The sequence below is a fragment of the Solea senegalensis genome, linkage group LG5 (genome assembly GCF_019176455.1).
Source record: "Solea senegalensis isolate Sse05_10M linkage group LG5, IFAPA_SoseM_1, whole genome shotgun sequence".
Classification (NCBI taxonomy): domain Eukaryota; kingdom Metazoa; phylum Chordata; class Actinopteri; order Pleuronectiformes; family Soleidae; genus Solea; species Solea senegalensis.
The window spans coordinates 5,364,984-5,389,115 of NC_058025.1; the positions used below are offsets into that span (position 1 = coordinate 5,364,984).

At 42.5% G+C, this 24,132-nt stretch overlaps 1 protein-coding gene across 1 annotated transcript in view; it reads right to left on the bottom strand.

The window, feature by feature from the left end:
* Positions 1-19,902: 19,902 nt before the first annotated feature.
* Positions 19,903-24,132, bottom strand: part of fam172a (family with sequence similarity 172 member A) — a 123,080-nt gene continuing 118,850 nt past the window's right edge. The window contains exon 11 of the mRNA XM_044025939.1: positions 19,903-19,961. Within this exon, the coding sequence (XP_043881874.1) occupies positions 19,903-19,961 (59 nt within the window). The remainder of the gene's footprint in view (positions 19,962-24,132) is intronic.

The window sequence follows — 24,132 nt, forward strand, 5'->3', positions numbered from 1 at the left end:
GGCTAAAGTAGCATATTAAAACCCTCCCTAACCCCCATCCTCTTCCCTCCCGCAAGCAAAACTGCAGTCCCAGACACACACACACACACGCGCACGCACACACACACACTCACAGACATGAACACCGCATACGCTGCCTCATATTTTACAGCAGTTAAAGTTTCTTTCTGTATTTATTGCTGTGTTGGTGAGCGGTAATGTCCCATTTCACAGCACTACACTCTGACCTCTGATCAGAGCCACTCTCATGACCCCCCCAGCTCTAACTGAGTTGCACTTATACGCCACTTAGGTTTCTTTGGTGTAATGACACTTTTCATGTTCAACACACACACACACACACACACACACATCTGAATATCCTATAGCATGTTGTTACACCGAGGGGTTGTCAACCCTGTCGTAAATAAAAGATGCCGGGTTTCAACCTAATGTTGAAGTTACTCAGGAAGTGAAGTAACTTACTTTTAAAACATTACTCTTATAAAAAAAAGAAGAAGTAATAATACTCATTATGTGATTATCAAAACAACACTGTGTCAGAATTTGGTCCGAAAACCTCTGGACTAGATATTTGAAGTTCAGCACAATCCAAAAATCCTATATATACATGCTTCACTATGCACAGACAACATTTTAGCCGAGTCATGTTTCAGTTTTATTGTTATTTCTTTATGTTACACAGTTTGAGAATTGTGTGTTTTAAAATGGCTGGGTGGGAATTTGCAGATTAATAGCTTTGTAGTTTAAGAAATGTAAAATGACAGTATTGGACTGATATAGGCTGATATCAGATATCATTATATTAGATATTGAGTCGCCCCTATAGTCATCATAAAGTAGCCTTTGAGGACAGATACCACATTGTGATCTATCACCACAGCAACTCAGAGTTACTGTGCCTAATAATTGTAATATTTGTAGTGCTTTGTTAATTGTACAACATTTATATTATAGTACTATAATAGTGTATAAGTGTGAGCATTTCATACAGTGATGTACATTTTAATAAATTTACAGTATACATCTTAACGAGCCATGTTGAGGCATTTTGGAAAGTGCAAATTATAATAATAATAATAATAATAATAACAATAACAATAATAATAATAATAATAATAATAATAATAACAATAATAATAATAATAATAATAATAATAATAATAATAATAACAATAATGACTTGGATTTATGGGTGAATGACCATAGGAGCTGCCATTTAGTCCCATTACACAATGATGTTATAGATCTTTTGTATCTGACTTACTAACTCTTGCTTTCTGAACCCTTCTCATGTACGTCTCACCATTTCCATCCATTCATCATGCCGCTCCCTCCGTCCCTCCCCCCCTTTAGCATCTCTCTTTTTTTTTTTACTTATTCTCTGCCATCTCCTCCCTTCGTCTCTCTCTGTGCTCCCTGCCTACATAGTGTGTGCGCTAGCAGAAAAATTCCCACTTCATCTCTGGGGAGAACTGCGTTTTTCTCTGCTCTACTCGTGTCTCGTTCGTCTCTTGTATGTTTTCCATGCTGGCAAAGCTTCCTCTTCCTGCATGCAGCAGGGAGTGTGCTCCCGTCTGCGGCTGTCCCAAAAGGGACCGTGTAGTGTGATGTTACAATCCCCCCCCCCATCCAGTGGGATCCTCCCTCTATCTTCCTCCCTCTCAGGCTGCTCTTTTCCTCTCTTCCTCTACACGACATCCGTGCCCTCCTTTTCCCTGTCTCTAACTACTTTATCATCTTTTCCCTCGCTCACTTTCTTAATCTGTTTATCTGACTCTTGGCCCTCTTGACACTTTGCACCTTATGTGCACTCTCTCTCCCTCTCTTTCACCCCACTGACACATGCACACTTAGAAATTACGCCCTTTTTCCTGTTTACTTTTCTCTTTGCCTGTATTCTTTTCTGGCACTGACAGACGTAGTCCCTCAAGTGCAATTGTTGGAATAAACAAAAATCCTACAGGAAAATTAACCAAGGCCTATACCATGTAAGCCCTTTAAATAATTTTATCCATCTTAGTTGCCAGTCCAGTTCAGTTTAATGTCCTTAAGTTATTCTGGGGTACTTAGACGTCTTTAATTCCCCATTCATTTAGGCCTCACTTCATATACATATATATACTTCATAGATATTTGGAGCATGTGTATTTTTTTATGGACAGCGGCCATGTTTGCTCGCTGTAAGGCTCGTCATTTTTAAAAAAAATGTTGGGTTTGATTCTTGTGTTGGAAGTCGCGCTCATGACTCTTCCAGTGACAAGACTCTCTGGAGTAGAGTTGAGTCATTCATAACCTTTTGTCATGAATGTCTCACTTTAACTTACTTTTTACAACTTGAGGCAGCTCTTCGTTTTATGAGCGACTTATAATCATCCACTCACCACTGAGTTTGACCAAAGTAGAAGATACAATACAGTAATGACTGTAATGTCAGTGGTAATCCCTTTTTCCTAGGTTCAAAAATCCCAGGTATACCTGATCATTTTAGTGTGAAAGAGGTTTAAAACTTGCAGTCCAGAGCCACACAACCCAAAGCCTGAGTCTTGTGTGTGTGTTTAAAGAGGTGGAAGTTGTGCTGTGGTCAAAATGTTACTTGTCAGCCCCACAGACCAGGGACCCCACCATATGCTGCCCCTGCTCCAGTGGTCTTGTAAGGGGCAAACTACAGCTCCTGTACTGGGCACCACACTCAGAGTGACACACACACACACACACACGCACACGCACACGCACACCGGTAAGGAGGAAAAACCCAAACCCTCACCACATGCACTGTGGTTGTGTTGACATGCATAAACATAAGGTCACTCATTCATAAGTAGTCCCTAACAAACTCCAGGGTGTATATGTATGAGTATATATATATATATATATATATATATATATATATATATATAATATATACACACATATATATATATATATACTGTATAAAGGTAGACTGTATGTACAGTATGTATCAACTCATTATCGCTGTACATTTGAATATAAGCCATCAAATTAAACATTCTTAATGTCACGGTAAATGATTGGTATATGCAAGAAAACATTGCATTTGTTTACATATAAAGACATAAACAGAGTTTAAAAGGTTGAGGGAGATTTTCGGTTTGTGGAAAATGCAGAGCCATGAAAAGGTCTGGTTCTGTGTGGGTGCGATTTCCCTTGACCTGTCATCTATGGACAGGGTCGCCAGTTAATTAAGTTTCTTGTACGTCCAACTGCATGGCTATTATGTTTGTGGTTCTCTTTGGAGATTAACATGGCGGCCTCTAAATCCACAATTTCATTTCATTCAGCAGGATTTCTTTTCTCTCTTTCTAAAGGTTCATATCAGCAGTGATACGGGGGCGGATGGCAGTTAGTGTGTTTGTGTGCGGGTGTGTGCATGTGTATGTCTGTTCCTTTCAGCGTGCATCTTGTGATTCCTCTGTGCCGAACTGACAGATAGAGAAATGGAAGGAGAGAGAGAGCGAGAGAGAGAGAGTTCTTTTCAGGCTGCGTGTGTGTGTGAAAGAAAGGTGTTAAACTGAAACCCAGAAAATGATATTCGGGTTAAAGCAAGTTCACCTCTAAGTATTGCTCTTGGCGGAGGATGACACATTTGTCCATGGCGCTCTCATGAGGACAGAAATGAGCAGAGACACAACATATCAGAGTCTAATTTCAGACGTGAGACCTGAGAGCAATTCACAAGGTGAAGAGCAAGCTCACTCTTCTCTAACACAATCCTTCAGTGTAAACGATGAGCACAGAGGGCATACAGCATTAGTATGTTCGTTACATGCACGTTCTTCTTGCCAGGTGCAGGCAGTGAAACGTACACAATGAACGACTGGTACGAGATGATTGTTTGGATGGAACTTGAACCTGCCTGAGCCCCAGCACCACAACACACACCATGGGAGGCACTTTTATTAAAACCCTCACGCTGGCATAAAATTGAGTCAAATATAATCTCCCAGAATCATCTAAACAAAAGACCAGAAGGAGGTAACAAGGGAAAGAAAAAAATAACTTCATTTAATACAGAGAAAGTGATTTTATTGTCAACTTCTGAATTAAATTTGCTGCAAATGTTATAATTGGATGTACAAAGTAGGTGTCTTGCTGCCTAACTAGTTCCAGGCTGGTGGCTACAGCTTTACTAACTCTGTGTCTTCACAGGGCGGTACAGTGAGCAGCTTTGCACTTTACGCTGCTGTGGGCAATCATCAAAGCCCGTCACACGCATGCATGAGAGCTAGGTTTCCGGGGTTCCTTGATCGGTTGCTTGGCTTGTTGTAGAGTGTGTGTGTGTGTGTGTATGTGTGTGTGTGCACTTGCATTTGTTACCCCTTCAGGCCTTTTTCTAGCAAGAACACACCAGTAGTCCCTTATGGAGACCAAAACCAACTCATTTCTGAGGAACTAGTTGAGTTTAGAATTGTGCTTGGGTTAAGGTAAAGGTACGGTATTGACTGGTTATGGTTCAGGTTAGGGATAAGGCTTCATTAAGTCTGTCTAATATGAATGGAGGTCAGTGCAGAGTCCTCAGAAGTACAGCTGTGCAAACCTGTGTGTGTGCTTCTGATTACCAGCCTCATTGTTATAATTCAATTCAAATGTGAGCCATTCAGATCAGATACAAATACCTTAGAAATACAGAACAATTTTGTGTGACCACTCAGGATAGAAACTGTAGATGTGGAAGAAAAGACCAGAGCTACCATTTTTGACCCCTATAGAAGAAATGGCAGCTATCACAGTTTATTCATGGGTGAGATTTAGTTCTACAGGACAGCACTCTCCTCCGCTGTTGTTTAACTTTCAGAATCATGTTGGCCATGTGATCTAGGAGCACATACTGATTCGACCTGATTCGAAATTCAGAATTGGTGATTGAATTTCTTTGTCCTCACTTCAGCCTGCTGATCTGTCACAGAGACAATGTAAGACAGAAAATAGATATATACTTTTGGAGTTTTGACACACAGCCATGTAAAAAGACAAAAGTCATGCATAATGCCTGGGTCATAGTTGCAACGTGAGTCCGCTATGTACCCACAACCACAGCACCGGTCTTGTTTTTGTCAAATACCCACACATGTACAACACATTGCTTTACAAATACAAAGACATTGAAATGAGGGTGAACTCCTGGAGAGAAATTGGGGCTACTGGAATGGCATGTGTACATATGCACAGAACCCTGGAATGACGCAGACCTTCAATTTAGTATTAATGGAACTGCGGCCTTTTATGCGCATGTGGATTTAACTCGCACTGTTCCATGAACACAGAAAGTTGAAAGTATGACCCAGGTCGAAGGCTGGAAGGGACAAGAGAGGGCAGTGGGATTGTAGGCCCTGTCCTTCCCTCAACCTGCAAGTGCTGGCACACCCTGTCCTGCTGCTGGCTCAATAAATAGCCCCAGGGTGGGCCAAGCTGGGCGGCAGGAGAAACAGACACAAAGTCGGCATTACCCGGTTAATCTCATTAGGGAGGCAGGCCTGCCAAGCTGTCAAGGGTCAGCCAGAGTGCCACGTCACTCAACACACCTTTGGCACTCGCTGAGACCCTAAGGCAGGTTTGGTCTGAGGCTCGTGTCCAGCCAGGTTGCAGCAGGATGAACGGTTGCAGTTGGCGGTAAAGGAGAGCCGATAAACCAGAGTGTCGGTGTCAGAGAAGCTTAGAAACTAAGGGAGTATCTGCATGTGGTATACGTTCAGTTAGAGGCAGCAAAGGTGAGAGAAGACCAAAAAGTGCATAAGACAAAAAACAAGAGAGAGCAATACCATGAAAGCGCTTTAAAGCAAATGAGAGTGAAAGAGGGTAAAGGCGTGAAAAAGAGATAAAGGGAGATGGAGAAAGTGCCAGAGAGGACGGATAAGAAGCTTCCTCCTCCACAGCTTGGTTTAATGTATTTACAGCGGATTGCATCAGGGTGCTGAAGTTAAAAGGGCCATCGCCATTGGACAGGGTCATCTGCAGTGCGATGTGCCTCTCACGAGGGGGATGTGTGCGACTGAGACCCGCCCCCTCTCTTTTACACGCACTCACTCATGCACGCACGCTCACGTGTGTACAATTCAACAGAGACGCACAATACACCAGTGTAGACACACATGCACACAGTGGCCACCAAAGTGTCACAAGCTCTTACAAGTTCTTTCCCATGGAGCATAGGTCCGCTGCTCCCACCTTCCTATCTTACTCTCTCTTCTTTCATCCCTCGGCGAGTACAGTTGAGAGCTGATATGATGTGCACTTTTAGCTCTGGCTGGGGCAAAGGTAGAAGTGTAAAGCCATGGAGCACCTCCATCCTGTCATCACCTTGGCTATGTGCTATACTTCCATTAAGGGTTAGATATACTGGCTGACATTACAAACGTCAGCAGCACTGCCTACTGTGGACAAATAATGTACTGTACATTCAAGAGCATTTTGACTGAGCTTGTGTTCAGTCTTTTATGGACATCTATATTCCAAAATTGCACTCCCTCACGTTTATATTCAAGTTCTGGTTAAATGCTCAGTTCCATTCATAGAACAGAAATGTTATCCTGACCTTCTCACGACCCCTAAATGCCCAGCAGAGTATTATCAGGTGGAGGGCTAAGGGGACCAGAACGGCATGACCAGTGGCACAAACAATTATGGACTGAGTGGACTGAGCTCAGGTCCTTAAAACCCCAATCTCATTATTGCAACTCTTAAAACTCAGAAAAATACATTGGCTGATAGACGTAGAGGAGAAAAAAAGGAAAAGGGAGAGTGAAAGTTGAGCTGAGTAAAACATGGAAAGTAGAGATTGACAAGGTTCGAGCCGCTGGTTAAGTCCTGTTTCCACCAAGTGGTACAATTCAGTTTAGTTAAGTACATTATGCAATTATTCCCATTTCTGTTCTGAAATGTTGAGAAGGATACCAAGAATAAGTGATCCATGCCGTGTGCTGACTGGCTGAAAACTGTCAATTGTGTTTTGACGGCGGTGTTTTTCCTGTGTAGCCTGCAGCTTCCTCTCAAACAAACGTGTCATCTTCATGTGATAAACAGCCACATGGTGTGAACAAAGAACTCAAAATGCTGGATGCGCTCCATTGTTGTTACCCTTTGGTCACTCTGTTGCTTTCTTCTTAACGGGAATTCATTGGCGGGCTACACTGTGCCGTGCTTTTAGCACACAGCTATCGCTATACAGCATACGCGCCCCCCAACCCCAAACCCGAGTCAGATCAGGGTTTAACCGTTCCAAACCTCACCGTGGCGAGCTGAACTGCGTTGTACCTCTTGGCGGAAACAAGGCTTAAGTGTCTGCAGTGTTGGCTGTGCTATCATTAGCCGCTAGCCAGTGCCAGCTAACACAGTGTGTAGTTTTAAAAACAACTGCCTCAGGGGACACATTTTGAGTGTTAGAACGGTTTTAGTTTGCCCAGCTCTGTAACATTCACAATGCCCGACTGGCTGATGAGCTACACGGCTACTATGATAATTGTTTGACTGACAGCGAGCAGCAGTGCGACTCCCAGGCTCGACTGCCGACTCGTTGGCTGGCTGCCAATTTGGGTGGCTTGTTGGTGTGTTGGCTGCAGTCTGGATAATAGCAGAGAGTTTATGTTATTGTTGAGCTCTACTCGACACCCTGAGTGTGTTTAGACGTGGCCTGTAAACCGTGCATAAGAGCATCCACTGCACATCGAGGCCCTCATCCAAAACCCTCCTAAAATAGGCAGAGATGGCGTCGGGGTGAATGGGGGGGAGGCGGCTAACGAGAGAGTGAAGGGCACTGAAGGAAAGGTTAAGAGTTCACAGCTGAGTTCAGGCGAGCCCTGCACTGCTTTGGGCCCCGGGCCAGGGCTGAGATTGGGATAAGCTCATGATGGTTCCACTGTGAAATGGGATCAGAGGAGGGACAGAGGGAGGGATGGAGGGAACACTTTGGGGGGGAATGAATAGGCCAGAGTTGGCATTGAAATTTGAAATTGTTTAACAATCTGGTGTTCGTATATGCTGCCGGCAGCTGAACTGTTGTCGCTGTAAAGGGAGGGAGCTTCCTTTCACTCTTAAGAATGAAGATTGCTGGAATAATGTGATTTGATTTAGATTCCTAAAAACCACATGACCTATGTCAGAGGAAATTATCTTCAGAGCATCAAAGGGAGGAAAATATTTACTGATCCATTTACACAAAGCGCAGAATGTGACTTTCTTTTCTGTTTCACAACCGAGTTAAATAATGCTACACATTCGACTGGGTATTTGAGGTAAACACGGAAAAGTAAAAGTTTAGGCAAAGTACAATAAAGTGCCTGAGGGAGTATTTCACGGCAGGTGCCAAAGTTTCCACTAACTAAAAGCTGATCAAGCTAACCTCAGAGTTACCTCAGTGTAAATGCCCTGCAGTTGACTAAGAGTGGGAGTGACCTTATCCTCTCAGCAGGGGGGAGAACCAAGCAGAGGAAGAAAGAGAAAGGGGTGTGGAGATGAAGAAAGAGTCTTTAGGAAAGCAAGGCTCCTTTGACTAATTTTGGAGGGGTGAACAGTACAGAGTTCGGATTTATGCCACAGCATGATTTGCCATAAAAGCACATGCGGCACTGGGGACAAATCCACACACACACACACACACATATATATATATATATATATATATATATTTTTTTTTTAGGAATAAAAGGCCCCAATTTGTGAAAAATATGGAGGTGAATTCGGATTCCAACCAAGCGTGAAGCGATTAAGTGAATGAATTAGTCAGTCAAAAAAAGAAAAACAGGTGGAAATACCTGTGTACAGCCCACACTCAAGAAGAAAGGAGAGCTTGGTTTACCACAGGATGAACTTTAGGACATTCATTGGGACACTAAAGCGAACCCTATATGTATATAACACAGAGCATTTTGGCTGTTGTTTTCCATTACTATATTTAAACGTACAGTATATACAGAGGGTATAAAAATGTGCAACATTGAGTGCACAACTTAGGCAATGTAATGAAAAAAAAAAATTTGTGATTGCATTTGTGAAATTTGGAGATACGTCACAGGTAACTTTGACCTCATTTTTATGAACAAAAAGAAAAGAAAAACAGTCTAATTTGTGACTTCTTTACAATAATTGCTACTTTATATCGCTACAAAAAATGCGATATAAAATGAATCATAACGTTGAAGCCTGAATATGTGACCTATAAACATACACCCCCAGGATGTCCATATAAGGAGCTGTGTATTATTCCCACGGCACATTTAACCATAGGTGCACCTGCGGAACAGATCCGCGCCACGTGAGCACTAAGGGTTTAATATCTCAGATCAAAAACATGCATTCTGATTGGTTTGAAGTGTACTTAAAAAGATTCTCGCTCTAAAAAGGAGTGCAATTCCTCCATTAATGTGAAAGCTCATACTGACTGGATACGTGTTTGAGAAAATATTATTACTATTACACGTAAATTGAATGAGAAAGAATCTGGTGTGCAAAAGCCTTGCGACTTAAAGGTGTTCGGATGACATGCTGATATTGAACCTACTGACAAGCCCTTGAAACACTTACACACATACTCTCATTATGTATCTTTTATGAATGTTTCCATGAAGAGAGAACTATATTATATGTGAATGTTTCAATGCCTCTTGTGCTTCTTTACATTCTGGGAACTCATTACGAGGAAAAAAAAAAAATCAATGCACGGCATTAGTTTACAGTGGACGGCTTTTTTATCAGAGCCTGAGATCTTATTCTTATTTCTTGTCTTATTTCTGACTGGAGCAGATGCTGAAACACTAAAAAAAAAAAAATCACTACACTGCAACATAATCATTCCTATAACGGCCTAATCAAACGCAGCTGAGAATGTGTAAAGGTGTACATGTATCGTACAGAGACGGAACATGTTTGAGTCAATGAGATGTGGACGACATGAACAGCTGTGTGTGTGTGTGTGTGTGCACAAGGCAGCATGTTTGCATGGACAGTATTTGTCGAAGTATTTTCTAGTGCTTGGAGAGCGTCAGTGTAATGCATCTATCTGTGTGTGTGTGTGTGTTTACAGGCGGGCGTGTCTGATGAAGATATCAGAGTGAGCAGAGCCAGGGGCAGGATCGGAATGTTGAGGAGGACTGGGGCTCAACAGGCAGAAAAGAGGATGCCGTCTGCTTAAAGAGTACACACACACTCAAACATACCCCTACCCTCTCTGTCATGGCCTCTGCTCTTACTGTATATGTGACAGGCTGCACGCTTTAAAGCCACAAACACTGTGTGCCCGAGGGAATTCTCTACCTCTGTATCACTCTCCTCACCTTTGCACACCCACTCCCACTCCCCTCCCCTTCCCTCCCCTAACTCTGACTCCACAGAAACCCTGAAAGAACTTAAGCTGGTGCAGCCTCCCCCCTGATCGCCAAAAACAAAAAAAAAAACAACTCTGTCTTTCACTCTCTTATTCAACAAGCAGAGGAGACGGCAACCCTGTGCTCAAAAGTGATCAATTTTTAATTTCCCACCACTTTTTCATGTTGTGTCAGAGAGGGAGAGAGAGAGAGAGAGAGAGAGAGAGAGATGTCAGCAAACAGGACCCCTGGGGAGGCAAGGGGAAGGAGGAAGACGAGGGGCGGTAGTAGATGAGGAAAGAGCAGGCAAGGAGAAAAAAGATGGGGAGGAGGAGGAATTGACAGGAAGGAAAAAAAAAAGAAGACAGACTAATATTTGCAATAAGAGATCACTAACACTAACACCGCGATTTCTTTGTGTGTTCTCCAAATGCATTAATTAAGTTTGGCTCATCCCGGTGACACGGGTGGTGAAAGCGAGCAGAAAATCTACCTGTTCCAAATCAAGGAATATTTTTACTGCTGTTAATGTGACTTAAATACCTTGTTCCACAGCTGAGTGGGCTAGCACCTGCTGCAAGCGACAGCTAGCCTATTACAGCTCGGTGCAGCGCTGTCGCTAATTTTCTGATTCAATTAGCATGCCTCAGAGCTTTCCAGTTTAATTGCAAACTACTTCACAGTTACCCCTCTGATTAATCGCCGCCCATCTGTGAACCATTGCACGCAGAACTTGGTGGAACAAATTTGTGTATTCCCAACTATCAGCTGCACCACTCGGAGCAGATACGGGCTTCAGTCTCAAAAAAGCCACGAAGACGCCACTGTTAGCTGAGCCTGATGATCTGATCCCACAGGACTGTGGATTGGAAAGTTTGCCGACTTGTTACTACGCTTCCCAAAGGGAAATAGCTAAAGAAAAGGTGACATAACGGCACAACATCACCATTCATATCTTTTATGTCAAATGTACAAATTCAAAATCTTATCTCGAAAGCCAGCTGCTTGGCAATAATACACTAATTATCAAGCTGTTTTATGTTTACTGACTTTAATGCTTGACAGTGGGCAAGCATGATGCTTGAGGGGGCTATCGGCGACTTTGTGACATGAGTTGCTAACGTCGCTAAAACGATGGTGATGTGATGTCTCTAGTTGTCTAGTAGTTTGTCGGACAAAAAAATACCAGCACCAGAATGAATGGTGATTTGGACAGTGTAGTATTTGAGAGCTACTATAAATGCATAATTGTGATTAGGGCTGCAACTACTTGAACTACTTCCATAATTGATTAATTTACTGATTAATCGAGCACTTGTTTGGTCTGTAAAATCTGTTCCCGAAACCTGGAAATGATGATGTTCTCAAATGTCTTGTCCACAAACCCAAATAATTCACTTTTAACGATTCCTTTGTTATGTGGAGCAAAGACACCAGAGAATATTTACATTTAAGAAGCTGAAAAATCTGAGAAACTTGTTGTAATTAGTAAAAAAAGACACTCAAAACAATTAATCAAGTATTGCCTATTGCATAATGTACAGTGATTGCTTGATTGAGCCAAGTGACGAAATAATCTCATAGCACAGTTTGGAAACACTTGACACTGACCCAGTTTTAGTCAGACTTACACCATGATTCCATATCATTTTTCTCAAGTCATATAAATGCACTAACACTGTGAGCCATATCAGTCATGGATCTCCTTATCCCCACTGTTGTTTTACCCTGAAAGATTCTGACACGGAACATTGTACGTGCAGTTGGGGGATATCTTACAAAATTGAGCTAATAAAATTGTCAACCCATAAAATGTATTGTGCCACAGCCGTGACTGGTTTATGCACAATCTCGGAAGGAGTGCTTTGTCTGGCACCGGATGGTTTCAAAGAATAGTGCAGCAAAAAAAGAGAGACGACAACAGTGTCTTTCCAAAGAAATTATGGATTCAAACTTGAGAACGTCTCCACATCTCGCAAAAGTAATTTAAATCGATTTCTAAATCACCACCAAAATTGAATATTTTTTTTGCATGGACCATAATCTACATCAACAGTAAATCTGTCTTTTACTTTTCGAGTCATGCTGCTCACAGACAAACAAACAGACAATGTGGCTGAAAATATAACCGAACATTTTCTTCATCCACCACCAGAGATTATAAAAAAGCATGTACAATACACTGGCTACAGTAAAAAAGTTGGGTAGAGATAATGTAGGAGGTTCAGGAGGAAATCAGGTGTATTATGATCTACAGGCAGAGCAGATCTTACTGCATGCAGTGGGATTAGCGTTCCGTGACGGGACAAAATCACCACAAAAGACGACGGAGAAGAATGTGAGCAATGTTAAGTTCTGTGCTTTCCAAACTGACACCAGCCTCTTTCGACATCTGTATCTGAACTATGACAACAGCGATACTAATATAATATTCTGGCTGTCAACAAAAAAGACATCCTGTGTTTCGTATCATTCATTCTGTTTTGGACCAAATTTTGAAGCCATGCACCTGCATCCCTGGCAGCCCTGAGGCGCTCTCAGCGGATCAGCATTGACTGACTGTTGGCCTGATACTCCGTTTTCCCTAACCTCCCCAAAATGAAGGATTCAGAACAGTGTAGTCCAGACCTGTGGGTCATAACCCTCCTCGAGGCCCACCAGGAGACCCCTCACCTCTCCAACCAAACCAGATCAATAGGTCTGTGTTGTCTGGGCTGTCGGCCAGTGTTTACTTGTGTTGACCTCTGAAGCTCATGAAGAGCCGCTTAGGACAGATGACAGCAGAAATGGAGTAAAACACCACAGCAGAGAAGTTGAGGGCAGACAGTGGACACGCTGTGCAGAGCTGGGCTGCTATCAAAGAAGAAAGGAACCGGTTGGAAGAAAGAAAAGAGGAGGGTAGAGAGAACATGAGGAGAGGGCAATAAGAGCTCAAGAGAAAATAAGTACTTCTGTATCAAACAGAAAATAGTAGAGCAGAGGTGATCGGTGAGCTTTGACGTCGAGAGAAAGGAGAGCAGGGAGATGGTTAAAGCGGTGCAGCGCGGGTCAGAGGTAAGGCTCAGGTTATCATATCAGTCATTTAGCGAGAGACTTCCAGCTATCACAGCCAGGGCATGTTGCTCTCAATCCCACACAATCCCCTCCTCTGTTCTCCAAACCCAGCCCTATTGACAAATCTAAAACCAAGGTCAGAGCAGTGTTTACACAGCCTTTAGCCCAAATTACATCATCCAAACTCTGGCCTGCTGGATGTGTCTCACTGTCACTGGGAGTAAATGACCTGGCAGGCTGCCGTCCTGCTGGAAGAGAGGAGAAACAGAGAGGAAGAGGGGAGGTGTGTTTGTGTGTGTGTGGGGAAGGCGGAGTCAGATATGATATTGTGATATTTTGGAAAAAAAGTGAGACTGGCAGAACAGTGGCCCTCGTAACACACACACACACACCGCACTATTGTCCTACTGTCTAAACAACGAGAAAGAATAATGCACATTGTTGCCGGCTCCCAATAATGATGCATAACCCGGTGGCTGCACAGCAATATAATACCAATATGTCAGGTCTTCTATTTGGCCACAATTTGCATGGTTATAATAGCTTATCGACTGGCTCAAGGTTGAGCAGGGCCAGGCAGCTTCACTGTAATGACTGGCCATGTGCCTCCGACAGTTTATTTCAAGCTTGTGTGGCTCAGTCACCCGGCCCCGCTATCTCGTCAATACCCAATCTTGATCTCAGTATCTGCATCCTGACAAAGTCTGCACAAACACGCCTGCCCTCCCTCCCCATCGCCGACCATATCACCTCCACCTGGCCTCTTCATCCAGTGTTTTTATTCCTGTATCATATGAGCATTTCCCATGGAGATCAATACAGCCGCAATTCATTAGGCCTCGCCAAAAGGCTGCTCGTCTGCAAACGTTTGCCTATAAAAGAGCTGTATCGACCCTCTCTGGGCTGGACTGACGCCAGTCTTGTTCTGCGTCTCTGCAGACGAACAGTATCGGCATGCTCCAGAAGCAGAACCAAACTTTTTGCAATTCAAATTCTACATCTGAGAAGAAAAGAAAAAAAAAGAATATATAATATGTTTTTTTTAATTTGTAAAAATATGTGCTATATAAAAGGATTCATAACAATTTAATTGCTGTTGACTGAATCCAACACATAATTCTTTCACTACAACCTGCTAATTAAATCAGTCAAATACCAAGTAAGACATTATGTCAAAGCTTCATGTTTCACATATGTTCACAACATTTTTGCATAACTTAAAAGAGAGGTGCAAACTTAATGGTTTTCAGTTTTCCATTCACACTCGAACCATCACTGTATAGTAGAGTCACTCAGTGAAAACAAAGAATTGAACACAGGAGATTGAAGAAGTGAAATAAAAATCAATAGATCTTAAGTGAGAAAGTAAAGAGAATGATATAAGACAATAAGAAAAGAAATAATACAAATAATGGAAGAACAACTGGAGGCTGACACGATTTCAGGAAGCACCTTAGTATTCTGAGTCAGTGCATCGTAGTGGAACAAGGTCATAGAATAATAATAAAAACAGAAACTCTGGAAACCAAGCTCAGCGTGGTTTCCACTTTAAAAGTGACTGCTTTTTTTATGAATATGAATCATGAGAAAATGAGACGAGACTTTTTAAGTCTCTAACAAGGAAATCTCTTAAATAATTAACAACGAGAGCACAAAACAAACCTGTCCTTTCTTTGAAAACAAACAATGAACCCGTTTGTGTTTTCTGATATTCAGTTAAAAACATCTTCGTCTTAATGATTTCTATTTTGATTAAGAGATGACTGAAGAAGAAAAAGACAAAAAAAACATCCGATTGGTTGTCTGATCACAAACCTGGCCCCGCTGCTTTGACAAATCAATTCTGAAACCTCTCTGTTTTGGCTGCTGAAGCATTTCCAAAGTACAAAGAGGCAAAGGGGGGAGGAGAAAGAGAAGAAAAGAATAAATAAAAAAGGGGAGGTGGAAACAGGGAAGCAGTGGTCCTCAATTGAGAGGTTAGAGTGAAGGCCGTGTGGCCGTGCCCACTGTGGGCACTCAGCTGGAACTAAGTATGGACGTCGAGACGCCAACTTCTGCCAAGGACCTCTCACCCTGCTGGGCTTTCACGCTCTCTTTCTCTCTCCATTTGCCCCGAGACTCGACAAAGACCGACCCAACCGACACACAACACACCCGTTCTTATTTTCACACCCATTCAGTCAGTCAGCGTAACATTTTCATTATGACAAACGCAGGGGGAGCGCAGAGGAGGAGAGGGTGAGGAATGAAGAGGAATTTCACACTCATATACACTAACCTGACACTTTATTCTGCACACCTTGTCCAGCTGCTTCATAACGCAAACATCTACATATATCAAAACGGCAGCGATTCAATGCATTGAGGAATGTAGACATGGTCAAGCTGACCTTCAAAAGAGAAACTATCCAGTGAGTGAAAGTTGATGCAAGAGGCCAGAGGAGAATGGCCATGCTGGTACAAACTAATGTAAACCAAATAACCACACCAAAGCTACGAAGAAACCCACCTCTAAACCATACACAGTATGTAACAAAGGACATATAGTCTTCCATATAGTGAAGAGCAGGAAGTAGGGTTCCTAGTTGCAAATACTGATTTTGCAAAGCCTTCCTTGTCAATTTTTATAAAAAAAAGAGCCCATGCCGTGAATGCACATAGCGCTGTCAATTTATTAGGTGTTTTCTGTACCTAATAAAGTGGCTGAGTGAGTGAGTGAGTGTATATTTCAAATGTTGGACGATCGGGTGGTCATGGCCATTTGTGTGTCCGTGATAGACCACCCTCTGAGGGATGTGTGGGGGAGACGATGGTGGCCAGTGAGCAAAAAGTCCAAACAGCTGTGAGTGAATCTCTGTCTCATGCCACCTCAGAGCACACACACACTTGTTTTTATATCTCAGTGAGGACACATGATAAGACCCTAACCTTGACCATCAAGTCCCTGACCCTATCCTATACCCAGCTTTAACCCTAACCCTAAAACCTGGTCTTTAAAGTTGAGGGACTGAGACAAAACGTCCCCACAAGGTCAAAATATGCTCACAAAGATATAAAGACAAGTACACACACACACACAAACACACCATCTGTGAACACCAACACATGACAGAGCTAATAGGAACACTGCACAGAGGAAGGCAAGGAGGATGATCCAAAGGCATAATATCATTTCCAAGAAGGGTCAGAGATGGGACAGGGTGAGGTGTGTGTGTGTGTGTGTGGTGAGGGGTTTACCAGGGGGCAGGGCAGGGGCTTAGCTGGTCAGGGGTCAGAACTTAGTGCAGTGATCTAATGGCTGTGTAGTTTGTGCAGCGCGCGGCTTAGCTCGTGTTTACTAAAAACAAGGTACAGAAACTAGGGCAGGACACGAGAGATGAAAAGCGCCACAAATAGCACACAGCGAATAAATGAAATGCACCAAAGTTCACATGGTTCAAACCTCGGGCTTTTTCTGCAGTAGCACCTTGTTTTACAACTCCTGTGAGACCGAAGCGAGCGAGAAGATGATTCAGTTGGTGTAAAGAACAATAGGCAATTCATAATTACAATTTATGGAACACGAAACATACCATTGCTCATTGTAATGTATCGCCGATACGCTCATGATAAGGTTTTGCTTCCATGTCTGCAGTGGGTCGGTGGCCATTTTACGTCTCACTGTGTTGAGCTTAGAAAAGACTAAATGGACATGAACCTTATTATAACGGTCAAGCAGTGAGTGTCAGCTGCGATTAGACCCTGTGATTAAATCCTCGTCATTCGAAAGAAACGCTCACGTGTCATTTTTATTACTGTGATTTGTCGACTAATATTCAATGTATTCAAAAGAGATTATGGTTGCATTAGAGGATTAGAGGTATTTTAAGGAACCAGGAATGAATACATGAGCGAGTCACACCCCCTCTTGTGTCTGTACGCACACATACAGCAGCATATTCATACAGAACGTTTACATCAAACCTGCCATAAGTAAAAAAAGGGATTACAAATTAATTTGGCTCTCTTGTTCATCCATGCATGCATTCAATTTTTTCTGTTTATTGGTTTTAAGAGCCTGCTGTGTGACAAAAAAAAAAAAAAAAGGGTTGATCCTGGGGCAATTTGAGGTTAGGAATGCCAAGCATGGGTTTAAGCCTTAATGTAAAATCTATGTCAAAAGCTTCATCCTGTGTAAGGCTAAATCTCCCGAGTTGGGTCGCGTCAAGGCAGAACTACTGAGATAATCTAATAAGAACACATTCAGTGTCGTCCGCAGGAGCCAGTCTGACATGTGACTGGCTGCAACACCTCCAGGTCAGAGGTCAACACAGATTTCAGCAAATCTGAGCAGGCATGGCATGAACTTACATTCACAGGGGGGGGGGAGGGCATGGCTTGGCCTCCAACCCTTACCCGTTAAGACCCTTGAAGTTGTTTACCCTGACCTAGACTTGACTGCTTCATCTGGGATGTTAGCTATACTAATTACTGCCTGATAGCTGCCTGGTGCCAAACTCAATTCAATCCCCCCTTGATTCTCGTCGACGCCGCTCCAACCGCCGGTGCCAACCTCACTTAGCACTCATGAAGGGAGTTTCGGACACAGTACCCGCTCTGGCAAGCGACCTCTTTTGTTTAGGGTTCTGTTATCTGGCCGCATGTTGTCCAGAAGGCTGGTCTTGAATATCAGAAGGTTGGCTGGCATGTACTGTAACGCCGGAGGATAAAAAGCATTTCATACGCCAAACAAAAGAGGATTAAAATAGCGCCAAAAAGATGGATTTCATCTCAAGGTTATACGACGTAGGAGACCGACTGTCTCGTCTGTGGTTGGTAATAAAGCACAAGGTGAAGATGAATGTGGTTGGGAGGAAGGGCAGAGGTGCACGGCAGTCAAGTGACGGAGCCTCATGGATGAGGAAGGGGAATCTCACTCACTCACTCACTCACTCAGGACTAATTTATGTCCTAAATGCCCTGAGGTCGCCGGTCCAACCTGCTGGCGCCCTCCACTAACTAATCTACATGTCTACCACTTGGCCTTAGACCCTCTTCACTGCCCCCTGGGCCACTCCCACATCTCACTGTAACAGCAAGTCCTATCTGGGAGAGCAGAGCATGCCCAGATCAATGCGAGTTTGTCAGTCATTATCAGCATGTGGGTGCATGTGTCTTTGAGGGTGTTTTACTAAGTGTCGTCTAACATGTGGAGGACTATCTATGAGCGCTTGTGTATCTGCAGGCATGTATGCAGCTTGTGCGTGCGTATGTGGAGAGGTGGCCTGTCCGTGTTGATTAGATAAGAGGTGAGCTCTGCAGACGGAGGACATGCTGACTGTCCAGTGGACCCCGCGCAGAATGCAGGAGGAAGGCAGGAGTGGTGTTTTTCCGCAGGGCTCTGTAGTTTAGCCCTAAGAGGCTCACAGAGGTGATAACCACACTGTCTGTAGGTCACCCTGATAACTCGTCTGCACACACAACAATTTTCTTCTTGGGTGGATCCGTACAAGTGTCGCTGAGTATCTGTGTGTGTGTGTGTGTGTGTGTCTCCAAGTACAGAGGGTCACAAGTAAACAATATAGATGAACGTGACCTGTGACAGATGACATGATTAAAGATCCTCAGGGGGAAAAGAAAGCGGTCACAAGACAAACTCCAGAACTTTGTCTCGATAAAGACAGAATCAGGACAGTATAGAAAAAAACTCAGTGGCTTGAAACACAGGATCTTAAACCAAATTATGCAGGTAATCAAGGAATTAAAATTCTAGTTCACGCTACGTGGTTTTCTTGTATTTGTTTTTTAATTTATGTACCATGCATCTTCAGGTCTCGGTAGAAACACGATAAATAAAGGGAAAATAAACAGAAATAGTTTAAAACAGATTTATGTCCTGGATATAAGTCCAAATAATCATAAAAGAGAAAATGCTTGGCTGCAAACCCTATGATCGGCACCTGTTTGGCAGTCAAGTGAAATATTCAGATATGTTTAAAAAAGCCTCCCAGACACGTCGCTGACCCTGATTTGATTTTTCAGCCTGTAATTACTCCAGCCAACCCTCCGGCCAATCAGAGAACAGGCTGGGCTGACGGCAATGCAACCAGACGGGTTCTCCAGAGAGAAGAAGATGAAGAAGAGGGAAAAGGAGAAATACAACATCAAAAAACAAAGGAAAACAAAAACTGACAGAGAGAACTCGTACAATTTAAGTTCAGTGCCGTTGACCTGTAGATATGAAACCAAGAAAAATAAAGTCTGCTTTCCCTGATCATTCCACGAGGTGAATGATAGTGTAGCTTGGAACCTCCGTCGTCAATTTACAACAAGTCATTAAGTGCGACCTGCACTGGGATCGTATGACTTTGAAAGTTGTGGTAGTCGGAGCCACGTTTTTATTCAACGGAGAAATTGGTTTGGACGTAAAACAAACGCACTCAGTTGCACACGTTGCACTTTATGACACATTTGCTGCCTTTCGAAGCTATGACTCACTCAGAGCCAGGCGGCTTTCAAAGCCAAAAAAAAAAAAAGTCAGGCCACTCACAGGTTAAAGGTCACGAGGAGCCGCCCCGGAGCAGTGACAGGCCGGTGACAAGTCAGAAAACGCTGGTGGATAAACCCAAGAAAAGAGGGATTATGAGCCATGGCATCAGTGAGGGATCAGCGCAGCCTCATCTCATTACGCTCAGGCACAATAAGCACAACTCGCCGAGCACTTTATAATTGCTGCTTCCTTGGCCACAAACAAGCCGTGTATTACTGTTGTTTATTTCCTCTATTACTATCATTCTCCTTCTCCTCCTCCTCTGTGCTTTCACTGGGAGAAAAAGAAAAAAAGACTCCTCTAATTGCCACATTCCTCTTAAACCAGTGTACATCGGTTTCACGGGCTGTTTGTCTCCTGTCTCGGAGATGGCTGGTTAATAAAGTTTTTATCTGTCAAAAAGGAGCACGAGGGAAGATCCAAGGTCACCGCTGCATATTCAGAACCGGGCTCGTCATTGAATCCACCACCACTTTTGTTTACATAATTACGGAAAATAAGATGTAATTTTCTTTTCTCTGTAACAAAAAAAAAAAGGAAAAAAGACAAATGAAAATTATGATTTGAGGCTGATTATGACTCAAGGACTTTCAAGGGTGCTTTTTTTCCTTCTCTCCGTATTTTGAAATAACTCCTTTGACGACGCTGTGCATTCCAAATACATCCTCGCCACTTTCATGTTTGCTCTTTTCAAATTCATAAACATTATCTCGAATGTGCATTTAATTATATCCTAATTGTGCAAAAGAGGAGAGAGAAGTTGAAATCTCTGTCACGGTATATTAAAGATGTTTCGCCAAACGGCAGCAGTGGATTTAAACGTACAAATCCTCCAACACACACACACACACACACACGTACTGTGTGCCTAAATGCTGGACTGAAGAACACATGCTGAGATCCAACATCTGGAAAAGCCAGTCAATTAATTCTGTTAGTTTTGTGCGTTTATGTGTGTGTGCCTGTGTGTGCGTGTGCGTGTGTGTGACAGAGCACAACAGGAAACCAGTGGAACAAACAAACTAACAAAAACTGAGAAAATAAGTAGTTTAAACTAGAAAATTAAGAAAAAAAATGGCTGCAAATCATGCAGTTTAGTCAAATGTTCTGACACATTACACAAACCTCTTCCAGCCATCATCTAAATTATCTCAATACTTTCCCTTGCCCAGGAACACTATATTTACTGCCTAATATTATAAAATAATAATAAAAACCATCATGTATTTCAGATGCATAATGGTAACTAATCATAAAAAAACATTTTTCCACTCATTATAACACAGGCTAACGTAAGTGTAAGTAAAAGTTAAATTTAGCATCATAGGAGTACTTTTTAAAAGTGTCATCGTGACACAGGAGTTTAAATGTGATCCACTAGGATTTAGTGGGTTCACTTGACACCAGTGAACGACGAGTCGAGCGCCACAAGAACCTACATTGTTATTATGGTATTTGTTGCTTTTTGGACTACACCACAACCCCGATATTAGAAAAGTCGCTGTAATGCCACGCAGTCACTGGAGATCAGGAGCGCGGCGGTGTGTGCGTTTTTCATCCTCGTCTTTACACTTGATCCCGTGTATGTATCATGTATGTATGTATGTATGAGTGGTTTGTGTGTTCTTTTTTCTTTTTCTAAGTAGTTTGCCACATGTTGAGGTCAGGGGTAAAGTCTAGGAAGATTAGAACTTATATTGACTCAATGAGAAGAGGCCATATGGGCAAATAAGATCCATGTCTGTGAAGCACTAATCTGCAGATGCCCTCTGAGTGACCAGGGATGGACACTACACACAACGGCTAAGCGGCTTGGGGACTCCAAAGCAGCCTGTGGCCTCCTCTACTGTAGCCCGTACGATAGCTCCCCCAACTGAGCCTGAAAACTCCGAGAGGGCAGAGTCTCTGGCCTTGAACAATTATTATTGCCAACTCCATCGATAGCCACGGGGAAAATTGGGGATGTCGCCTTTGTTACTTATGCCCCTAAACTTTGGAACACACTACACTTAAATATCGGGGAAGCCAGCTCACTAGCTCACCTAACCTTTTCATCTATAGCCTTCAAATAGCTCATTTTTTATTCCACCTTGTGTTTTAATTGCATTTTTTGTTTATTTTGAAGTTAAAACAGGCTTTTAACCTCTTGACTTTAGACTTTTCCTTTTCATTCCACACTGTGTTGTGTTTTATTGTTTTATATTTGCTTCTCTTTTCTTTTTAAATTGTATTGTCCTTTTATTGTGAAGTCCTTGTATGAAAGGTGCTGTACAAATTAATATTATTATTATTGCAAATAATGTGTATTGTACAGTTTTGTTGATGTTGTGCTCAGACTTTTCAGTGGTGACCATTTTTATGGGCATGCACAACAATTTTGTTCCAAATAAATTACCCCAGTCATTTGTTGCGTTCAAGTCAAAGCATATTAAATATTCTTAATCGTATTGTTTACTGTAAACGGAGTTTAAAGCAAAATAACATAGAGAAAGAGAAATGTACAGTTATTAGCGGAGAAGAAAAAGTAAAAAAAAGCAGTAGGTGGTATAGTTAGTGGAAGAAAAAATAAAAACGGAGATAAAATAAGAAGGAGGGGGTATTTATTAGAATTTCTGTCCCGGTGATTGGCTGCGAGGCGGGTAGCAGAAGGACAAATGGACAAATCTGAGGAGCTAATAAGAGTGAATACGGAACAGCCCTCATGGGCAAATCTGGCACTAAGATGATAATGAGATTATAAAACCCCAGTATATTGTAGCAAATTGTATAAGTGTTTCATTGAACCTTGTTGAACTTTCATTTATGCATGCCAGGCTCTTTCCCTTTTTGTCTCTCTCTCCCCTTTCTTCTTTTCTCCGGGATGATGGGTAGAGTATGAGAATGGAGGAGAGGATAAAAAATGCCTCCTGGATAGAGTTTACCTCAGTGCAGGGGTGAACCCAAGACCACAGACTGGGTTTTCCAGACACGCTTCTAGTTAGCATAATCACAATAGCCTCGACCGTTTAAGAACCCACCCCGCGTGTGAGATGTGATTATACATCACACGTCACGTTTTTGTCAGGATGCATGGATATATATTACATACATATCATATCATATAAACTGGGTAACGGTGGCGCTGCGCTCTCTTGTTTTTCTCGTGTGCCCTCTGCGTGCCACCCCTAAAACGATAGATTCCCCCATAAAACTATGAAATTGACACCAGTAAATAAAATTCCCATTTGCTAGAAGATACATAGTGATGCCAGAATGACCACAATTCTGGTAAATAGACAGTCAGAGAGATGAAACAGCTTTGAATTCATGTAAAAACGACAACGAACCATGACTTAGCGGGAGTTAGCGGGGGGAGTCCATCATTTGTTGCAATCTGCAGTCTCACCCTTAGATGTCACTAATTCTGACAAACTGGACCTAAAACATGTTGTTCTTCTTCTACTACTTCCACTAGCATTTTGATCAACTTCATGTCTTCCTGTTTGCCGGTTAAGTCAGACAGACGTCTGGTTGTGGATGTGTCGTCCGTTGACCGTGATCCGAACGGAGATACGCGTTCAACACAAAGCAAAGAAGCACCGGAATGGATCAATAAGCACGGACAGTCAACTAGAAACAAATCAAAGCACTGAATCAAAGTGATCAAGTCTTTGATTCAAAGACAATGTCCCTGAGAAGTGGACACTGTTATGACAGAACTGATTGGCCCGTCACCCTGGGACAATACAGTGACCTGACAGTGGACTGAGGGGAATATTACCTGCGAGACAGAAAATCAAGACTGGTTAACGTGTTTTGTACTAATGGTTGCAGCGATACTGTATCTGTGTCTGTCCGTGTTATGTGCAGTCGTTACACACTCAAAACCACTTCTCCCACTCCTGTGATCTAAAGCTAAATCAACTTTAAAACACATCAAAGAGAGAAACGCTGCCAAGATTTCTTAAATGTTAGTCTTTGAAGGATGAGGCTGTCTTCTACTGCTGCTGGGGAAAGTCTTTTCTTCAGCTTGCACATCTTCAATGTTCCAAGCTTTCTTTTTTTAAACACAAAAATTTAATTTGGAACTTGGAAGTAGGTTTACTTCTATTGTCTGTTCCAAAGTATAGATTTATATCGAGATCTAAATCCACCTAAATCCATATTTTTCTCAAAAGAGGGAGCATCAGAGCAGGTGTACTTCTTTTCACATTAAGTTTGTTATTTCCATCTTAATTTTCCATCACTAACCAC